The 10434-nt window shown below is 29.3% G+C and overlaps 1 protein-coding gene across 1 annotated transcript; it reads right to left on the bottom strand.

The window, feature by feature from the left end:
* Positions 1 to 525: 525 nt before the first annotated feature.
* LOC131607585 (uncharacterized) lies at positions 526 to 1726 on the bottom strand. The gene is made up of 2 exons (XM_058879568.1): positions 1208 to 1726; positions 526 to 1022 (listed from the first exon to the last, which is right to left on the bottom strand). Exons 1-2 carry the CDS (start codon positions 1281 to 1283, stop codon positions 865 to 867), a joined length of 234 nt encoding a protein of 77 aa, XP_058735551.1. The 5' UTR covers positions 1284 to 1726; the 3' UTR covers positions 526 to 864.
* Positions 1727 to 10434: the final 8708 nt, after the last annotated feature.

The raw sequence follows: 10434 nt of genomic DNA, 5'->3' as shown, positions 1-10434 counted from the left end.
TGATGGGCTAACCCTAATGGATAGCGGATTTTTTAGGGTTGGACTAAAAAGGCGCTGGAAAATATGAACTCTAAATTTAAGGCCAAAATCCTATAATTTTTCAAGTCTGACGGACCGGCCCATATGAGCTCATCCATTTTAAAAGATCTAGTGTTAACCATATTGGAGTGGTGTAACTAAATATCATAAGAATCTGACAAACAATGCCTAACTCTTTTTCTAATTCCCTGCCTCTTTTTTTTTTACCCAACTCAAACTCAGTTATTCCATAATTATTGGAGACATGAAGTGAGTTCATAATAAAGTAATAAAACAGCCAATAATGAAAGCAACTGTTGAGATCATAAAAGAAGCTTTATATATGCAAAATCCCTTAGAAACAAACACATAAAAAGTGTATAAATTTTATTGCATCTTTTATTATTTTACTCATCTAGATGCAACTAGTGTTTGACTAAGCAACTCACTCAAGACTTTTCATACTAGATAAGGATAAGGTAGGGTAAACATATTGAGCATAATTATTTGGTGACCAAGAAATTTTCACCTTCTGGTGCTGCATAAAACTTTGACAAATCATATATGTATATATGCTCCCTCAAATTCTCATAACTTTAAAAACTATATATTTACAAGTGATGAATTCTAAATATATGATTAAGCATCAACTAAACTAGTGCTTTCTCCTCCACAAATATCTGTGATTTATGTGTGGATTTCATTATCCTCCTATCTTCAAAGTTCAAAATATGTCTATACATTGAAGCTCATAGATAGAATTGCAGGGTAATTAAGCACTATGATTTGTACTTTTTTTCTACCAAAAATTGTTCTATAGAGAAGAAAAATAAAACTTGTGAAACTTTAATTATGGATTGGTGGATTCTTTGATGCAGGTGTGTAGTCCATTGTATCCAACAAATCATCATTTTTCGCTTGTGTTTGTGTCTCTTCATGGTTTGGCTTAAACTCACTACTTAGACTCTTTTCACCTCCTTCTTTGATCTCTCTCAAGTTTCTAGCTGCAAAATACCAAAAGAAAAAACATACATAAATATGGCAAAAATTTTATTTGAAACGAATATGAATCCTCTGCATCTATTGTATGATACAATAAATGTGAGAACCGTTAGATCAGTTCTTACGATTATTGTATCATACAACAGCTATCTGCAGAGAATTTAGTCTAAAGTGGAACTAAGCTTACCTTGAGTTGTGGTTGAGATGAAGAAAAGCAACAAAAATGCAATAAGAAGAAGACTTTTGTTTGAAGCAATAGCCATATCTAAATTACTCTAAGCTCTAGGAATATGTATTCTATGGTTAAAGTATAAAAACTATGAAATTTTGAAGTTGCATAAGATATGGTCTAGTAGGAGCTTTTTATAGGGAAGGAGTTAAGTTAAGTAGTAGTAATTGGCAAGAGGGTGTATTATAATTTGTGAAAGACAATTTTTGTTGTGAATTTAGGTTCAAATCAATGTCTCCTACTTTGTCCTCCTTGAAAATGACAACACTTTTTGCTTCAAATACAGGATCCAAGTTAAGGGTTCCATTCCCTTAGTGTCCCTCAATTTTTTTGCCATTTAGCTATTAAAAATACACAAAGAGTGAAAGGGTTAAGTAAAAGAGAAGAAGAAGAGAAAACAAAGAAACATGTTTTGAGGAGAGGTGGGGCTCCATTCCTTGTATACAGGAGAATTGTAAGGGGGTCCAATCTTATAACATAGGGTAAGGTGAATTCTACATTTATATACTGACAAATAGTAATGACTTGTTAGTCTTTATATAGGCAATTTATGAGACCAGACACAAATCCAAATCTTGAGCTAGTTAAATGTTTTTTTTTTTTTATAAATTTTTCTGTCTTATTCTACTAGATCTAGAAGAGAAGGTTAATGATAATTTAGAGTTTGACTTTGAGATGATTATTTTCTGTCTTATTCTAAAACAAAAGTTTTTTTTTTTATCAAAATAGTTTCTTAATTTCGGTTAACAAACATAAAATAGTTTTCATTGTTGTTGTATTGAATATTGATCTAAACTACAAGTGAGTTGTTGTAACTAGTTGTTAGTTAGATTAGATTTCGTTAATTATATTGGATTCAATTAATTAGTTGGTTAATTAAGTAGGTTATTATAGATTTTAAGTTTTAAGTCAACATTTTAAATATAAAGGCTAAGTGTAATCATTGTATGTGAATAAAAATCTCACATCTTTATATATACATATTTTTTTAGAAACCTGTCTTTATCTTTTATAAATCTCGTCATCTTTTGTTGCAACATTATTTTTTCTTTAAAATATCTAAAAAGTAAATTTTACATTAATAAGTATCAGATTATTTTTAAAAATCTATAAGAAATGAATCAATATATACTATATTGCTATACAAAATTAAACATAATAATAATATACTCGATCAAATAATAACTAAATTAATTTGTTTTATTTGTCAATCAATCATCAATTAAACATTTGCAAGCTGAAGAGAGAGTGAAACAACCATTATATAGCACTAACAATAGGTTAGCAACTAACTAATTAATTTTAGAAACTTATTAGTTACTCTAACTAACTCAAACTGAAAGTTAGTTAAAAAACATTGTTGAGAAGACTAAATAAGCTACAAATTTTTTCATTGGCCTAACTCATTCCGATAAAATTGACTTGTAAGATAAGAGATGTTACTCTATATAATTTTTTTAGAGGGTCTATGTTTAACTAACGTAGGACTTGAGATCTTTCCAATACACCCCTTCATGACAAACACTCTTGGATTTGGTGCATGAATATTAACGGTGGATAGTTCACTGTCCAATCAATAGGCTCTGATATCGTATTAGAATTTGACCTACTCATCTTTATATATAACTGACTTTTAAGGTGATGAGTGACAATCTATAAACTTTTTAGAGGCTTTGTGTATAACCAATGTGGAATTTTAGATCTTCTCAATATTGAGATATAAATTTTGAGACAAATACAATAATTTCTTTTCTTTATTTCTCTTGATTTCAATTCCTAAGATTCTTTTTTCAGCCCCAAATCCTTCATTTCAAATTTCTTATTTAGTTCAATTTCTTTTTGCAGCCCCAAACCCATTTGATTTCTTCACCTTGATTGCTTCTTTGAATTTTAAGGGAGGAATTTGAAACTAACACAATGATCAAAATTACTTCTTTGAAAATCTATGCGAGTCATAAATTTGTCAAATATTTTATTCCATTGTCTAAGATACTGGTTTAGGTCGTAAGGGATCTATTTAGTTTGCACACATAATCTTCTTTCCCTTTGACTTCAAATTCTTCATATTGTTTCATCAAAATATTTCATCTAGATCACCATATAGAAAAGCAATTTTAACATCCACATGTGTCAATTCTAGATCAAAATTTGCAACCATGGCAAGAAGGATTCTTATTGATATTTTGCTTGACTATAGGTGATAATACATAATTGAAATATATCTCATCCTTTTAAGTGAAATCCCTAGCAACAAATCTAGCCTTTGAATCTTTTTGCTTCCACTCCTTTAATACCCTCTTTTACTTTGTAAATCCATTTACAACAAACCAAACTGGACTTTCATTTCAAAAATTGTTATCATTGAGAGATTTTATCTCATCATCCATGGTTGATTTTCATTCCTTATTTTCTTTACAAGCCACAATATCTTTGTAGCTTTTGACTCATATTCTAGTGACTCACTTGTAGATATTAAAACAAAGGCTATTAAATCTGCACAGTGAAACTTCTGTGGTGGTTTAATGACTCTTATAGTTCTATCCCTTTCCAATAGGTAATCATCACTTACTTGTTTTTCATCATCAATTTCCTCAACTTGAATTTCTTCTTGCTTAGGTGATGAAATTCCAAACTAATCTTTAACTTCACCTTCACCAAGGTCCACCTCAATACAAACTGACCCTATAACAGATTCTTTATCTTGAGCATTTGATTGGCAATTAGCATCAATATTTGTCTTAAAAGCTATCTCAACTTCATTAAACACAACATCACAACTAGTGATGCACTTCCTATGTCTTGATTCTAAACACCATAACTTGTAAGCGTTTACCTCCTTCTGAATATCCAAGGAATATAGATCTAACAACCCTTGATTCCAACTTGTCTTGCCTGATCATAAGCAACACAACCAGAAATCTTAAGTATTTCACAATTTAGAGGATGTTATGACCAAAATTCTTCGGATTTCTTTATGCACAAGCAAGTTGAAGGAGACATAATTACCAAGTATGTTGCAAGACCATCTTGACCAAAATACCATTTTAAAGCTAACACTCATAAACATGCATCTCACTCTTTCCAAAATTGTCCTTTTGAATCTTTCAGCAAGACCATCGTGTTAAAGACTTTGTGCAATTGTCTTGTGTATTTCTATACCATTCACTATACAATAACTATTGAAAGCATCAGAGAAAAATTCAAGGCCATAATCAGTCATGGACCTCTTAAGCTTCGTACTAGTTTGATTTTCAACAAGAGTCTTCCAACTTTTGAAATTATCAAAAGCTTCATCTTTAGTTTTCTAAATATAAATCCATAATTTTCGAGAGTAGCCATTAACTATAGACAAGAAATACCTTGCACCAGAGTGTGATGGAGTCCTTAAGGATCTCCAATATCATCATGAACATAGTCAAGAGAATCTTTTGTTTTTTGTTTTCCTTTGTTGAATTTTGCTCTATAAGCTTTGCCAAATGCACAAGGTTCATAAAATTCCAACTTCTTAACCTTGTCACCACATAAGAGGTTTTGTTTTCACAATTCAATTAGGCCAATTTTAGTGACATGGTCAAGTCTCACATGGCATAACTCAGTCTTTGTCAAGGATTTTGTAGATGATGTAACAACTCAACCAGTTATAGTTTCAGCTTCAAGACAATACAAGTCATTTCTCTTAATGGCTCACATGACTCCCTATGATCTCTTCATGATTTTTAGAACACCGTGTTCACTTTTGAACACATATCTTTTCTTAATAAGTTCACCAAGAGAAATTAAATTTCTCTTAAGATAAGGTAGGTTGATACCTAATATCAGTGAGAAGTTTCACAATTTCATCATGAAACTTTAATATTATAGATCCAATACCACCAATCTTATAAGCTTTGTTGTTCTCCAACAGCACTGATTCTCCTTCTTGATCACACAACTCCTTAAATAATGACTTGTTTGAAGTCATATGGAAAGCACACCCATAATCCATGATCAACTATTTACTATAGTTGTTACTAAAGGCTACCAATACATTAGAAGATTCATATCCATCTTGGACAATGCCTGCATTACCATTATCCTTCTTTTCACCATTATTTTTCTACCTATCATGACACACTTTCCTTGTATGATCATCCTTCTTAAAATGATAACCCCTTATAGCAATGACATTATCACCATGAGTCTTTTTTTTTTTGTGATTTTCCTTTCTTTTTATCATTATTGCGACCTTTCTTTGAGTATTTTTCTTTCATGGACAATCTTTCATCTACAACTGAAGATTTATGCTAATTTCTCTCACTCAAATCCTTAGAATGATGATTAACTTACACCTTTTCAAAATTCAAGGATTATCTTCCATACAATAGAGTTTCTTTGAAGTCTGTATGTGACTTTGGTAAAGCACATAAACACAACAAGGCTTGGTCCTAATCATCAATATTAACATCAATGTTTTCCAAATCAAGAATTATTTTGTCAAACATATCCAATTGTTCTATTAAAGATTTATCTTCATTCATCTTGAAAGAATATAAATATTGCTTCAGATAAAGACGATTTACCAAGGATTATGTACAAACCTTCAAGTTAGACCAATCCCCTGCAAAGTCTTTTCATTTGAAACTTGTCTCGGAACCTTAGCACTAGTGCTGAAGATAATTACATTATGGGATTTATCGATCATCATTGTCTTCTCCTCCTCTGTTAATGCTACATCTATCTTATCTAAACCTTTGAACACTTATAGCAAATCCCGTTGAACAAGAAGGGCTTTCTTCTTCAAACGCCATAAACCAAAATCATTAAACCAGGTGAATTTGTCAATCTTATTTTTGTTGAAGGCATAAATGATTCATGCTCACTTCACCAATTTGTTGAGATTTAGAATAAAAAAACACATTCAAGAGTTGATTCTTGATGATTGGTTGAAAGAAATTAGGGTACGAGAAAGAAGAATGTAAGACTAACAAACATAGAAAAACAGTTTCAGTTTGGGCAAGATGTTCTAAGCCTTCCAAATCTTTATTCACTTTCTCAAAATGTTTGCATGTGAAATTACAATGAAATTGTTCAAGTGAGAATGAATCAATCATTATATAGCACTAGTAATAGGTTAGTAACTAACTAACTAATTTTAGAAACTAATTAATTACTCTAACTAACTCAAACAAAAAGTTAGTTAAAAAACCTTCAATTTCAATTTTAAAACACGATATTAAGACAAAAGAATAATTTATAAAACGTCTAAATTCCTCTTCATTTTTATTAATAAAAATATAAAATACACACAAAAAATTATATCTTATATATCACACTACTCATTCAAGTATAATTTATTTTTCCATGAGATTTTAACACCACCATCATTTTTAATCTCATTAAAATTACTAAACTTATTTTGTAAAATGAAAAAATTAAGAAGTTTTCAAAACATATTGTAAAAACTCCATGTGATTTAACACAAATGTATTTCTCTTCTTTATATTCATGAAAACCATGATGTATTATAATTTCTTGTAAATATCTAAACTACTATAAAATTTGTAAAATTAATTTAAGTGGCAAATAAAACCTGATAATTGAGCGTTTTGCCATAACTTGATAGAATAAATCTCCTCCATGCACATGGCTCTTCTTCAACTACATGTATTTATAAAGTACTAGTTGATATGAAAATGTAGCATCATATAATGTACACCTCTTATATTTAATTTAATTAGTTTATATTATCAATCAATAATACATTAAACATTATCCCTACTTTTATTTTTTTTGTTGACACATCCCTAATTTTAATTTAGTTACACAAAAAAGGAAACATTGCATTAATGAGTGAAATAGAAGCAGACATTAATGGGACTTCTTCAATCATTTTCAGATAAGGATTTTAGTAGTTTTGTGTATGGAATACCATGTGATAATTATCTAATTGTGGGGTTTCTTTGTCTCTTAATTTCCAATTAACCAGACAACTAATTAATCTCTCTATTGATGTCTATGATTAATGACAATGCTGATGGAAAAGTAAAGATTATGACTAAATTAATTATGAAAACTAACGGTATACCTAATCAATTTCCATAATAGAACATAGTAGAATATACAATGACTTCAAAGTCTAAAGGGAAATAAAAAAGTCAAATAAAGTAAAAAAAAAAAACATAATTTTTTATGGGAAAAGCTAACATGTGCCCCAAAGGCACAAGTTAAAGAGATATTTATAGAAATATTTTCTTGGAACGCGTGCATTCAATGTATTGAAACTTTAAATATGACTCTATTTCATTTAATTATATTTAACTTTTTCTAATTATAGTATCTTTAACATGTGCCCTTAGGGCACACGTTAGCATGACCCATTTTTTATTTATGTAGAAGGGAGACATCATGGCACTGTGCATCTAAGAATTTCAATTATATATATATATATATATATATATATATATATATATATATATATATATATATATATATGTCATATCTAGTGAGAATGAGTAATTTATATGAGAATATGAGAATGAATCTGAACCATTAAATTTTAAAATAAATGGTGGAGATTAAGTGTGAATCTTTTTTTCTCTCTCCTCCATTATTAAAATAAATCTTGAGGAAAGAGGGAAAAAAATATTGACATTTAATATCCATTTATTTTAAAATCTAATGGTTAAGATTCATTCTCATATTCTCACATAAAAATGTCATTCTCATATGAGATCAAGTTACACCACGAGTGTAACTCGTCCAAAAATTTCATTTTAAATAATTTTCTTTAAAAAATCGACCATTGGATTGAAATATACTATAGATCATACATATAAAGTTTAAGAGTAATTTATAATGATTTACTAGGTCATTGAACTACATCAAAATTTATATTATATGAAAGTTCATTTTGACGTTAATCTTTGGATATTTTGATAGTATAGTAAATCATTATAGATTAAACTCAAATTTTATAAGTATGATCTATATGATATTATATTTCAATCCAACAGTAAATCATTATCGATTTTCACCTCTAAACGCCCTACAGGTTTGCTCGTTACCTCGACCCATTATGGTTTCAATGCCAAAATATAAAAAATAAATATTGTAAGTATAAGCTCATGATTGTAATTTTATCCACCACCTAACATCGTTATCAATTAGATCACAACCAAAGGCACGTCTGTGTACCTTAATGTAAGTTTGAGTATATCGCTTTTGCTTGAAATTGCACACATACTTTAGGTTAGTTAAAGGAACACTTAGAAAAATAAAACCACTAGCAATTTCTTTAACATCAAAGCCACCAAAAGTACCCTCATCTTGCATAACAACATCAGCTCTCGAGTTTTCCCCAACATCCATACCAAGAGTTCTACCGAGTAACAAACAAAGTATTAAAAAGAAGGTCATGATTATTACCTACAAATCCCACAACGACTTATAGGAAAGGAGATTGAATAGTATCAAAAGATAGACTGAGAAGAAGTAGAGAAGAGACACGGTAAGTCGAGTGCAACAATTGGAAAAAGGAAAGTTAAGGGCTTAAGAAAATTAGGGAGACAAAAAGAGAATCAATTTCGTCGTTTATTTATTTCTAACCAATGTAAGGAGAAAACTTAGATACAATTCCTTAGGTGTGATTTTTACTATTTTCAAATGAAACTATGGCAAGTGTATAATTTCCTCCTACACGCATGCAATGTTCTCCTATTTTCATTCTCTAAACGATATTTAAGTACCATTGTCATATTTTCATTGAAAAATAGTAAAAAAACCACATCTAAGAAATTGTATCTAAATTTTCTACCTAAAGTAATTATAATTTTATATGAAATGAGAAAAAACACATATTTTTATAATTGTAATTTGCAATATCCATAATGTCATTCTTTTTTTTACATTTTGGCTTTTGTGATGTGCGTTTAGAATGCAATTTTTTTCTTCTTTTTAATATTTTGTTTTAAGTCATTTTCTTTAATAAGTAAGATGGAATATTTAACTTTATTATTTTTTAAATAATTATATTAATATTAAATAATTTAATAATATTTTTTTATATATTATAAATTGTAGTTTATTTTACTATTTTAAATTTCAATTAATATCTTAAAAAAAAATTCAAAAAAATTGTTATTTTTAAATCATTTTTTCTTTGGCAGAGGTGTTAGGTCATATATATATATATATATATATATATATATATATATATATATATATATATATATATATATATTCCCTTGGTCTCTGTAAGTTAGCGAGTTTTTTAATTTAGTCCCTGTATTTTTTTTTTGTTTGAATCCTTATATCTCACTTTCATGTTAGCGTTAGTCCCTGGGTTAGAATTCTGTTAAAAAAACTGACTGGGCTAACGTTGCTGATGTGGAAATGATTTATTAATTTAGGAGCTTAATACGTGGAAACCTAGTGAAGTGGCCATTATAAGGAGGACAAAATAAAAAAGGGCTCATTTTCTCATCTTCCTCCTATCTTCTTACAGATTTCCTCATCTTCTCAAATTTGAAATGACAACATCATCCGTAGGTAATTACACTGAGTCTCAAATCCCAATTTGTGGTTGCAATAAATCAATGAGGATGTTCATCTCAAATTCAACCGAAAACCCTAAAAGAAGATTCTGGAAATGTTCAAATTTAGGATTAGGTTGCAAGCTATTTATATGGGATGATGAACTTGAACGCAGCACATCAACTGAACCCAGAAAATTAATTAGATGCAATTGCTCAGAGGTAGTTCAGGAACTAGGTTGCATCATTAAAGAAATTGAAGCTAGGAAAATAGAGAAGATGAAATTGAAGTTGGAAAACTAAAGGAAGAAGGCCAAACTGCTCAAGATCATGTGACTATTTCATGGCGTTTGTTCTTTGTTTATCAAAAATGGTACTGAGATTCAAGTTGTTTGTTGTTTGTAATGTTTTCCTATTTTAGTCCTTAGAGGAAGAATAAATGTGTGTATTTCGTCCCTGTTAGAATCAATTATTGACTCAATCAGTACTTATAATATTTTTGGTTATCGTCCCTATATGTTTGGAAATATTTATATTTCATCCCTATTTACTAATGATTTGTTTGAAGTACATATCTGTTTGATAATGGTTTGTTTGTAGTACATATTAATGTAGAACATAAAGGCTTATAAAATACAACAAAGACAAAATTGACATATAATTATGTCTCAAAAT

The sequence above is a fragment of the Vicia villosa genome, linkage group LG5 (assembly GCF_029867415.1).
Source record: "Vicia villosa cultivar HV-30 ecotype Madison, WI linkage group LG5, Vvil1.0, whole genome shotgun sequence".
Lineage (NCBI taxonomy): Eukaryota > Viridiplantae > Streptophyta > Magnoliopsida > Fabales > Fabaceae > Vicia > Vicia villosa.
Note: the sequence above shows the minus strand (reverse complement) of the source record. Positions and strands in the feature narration are given on the sequence as shown.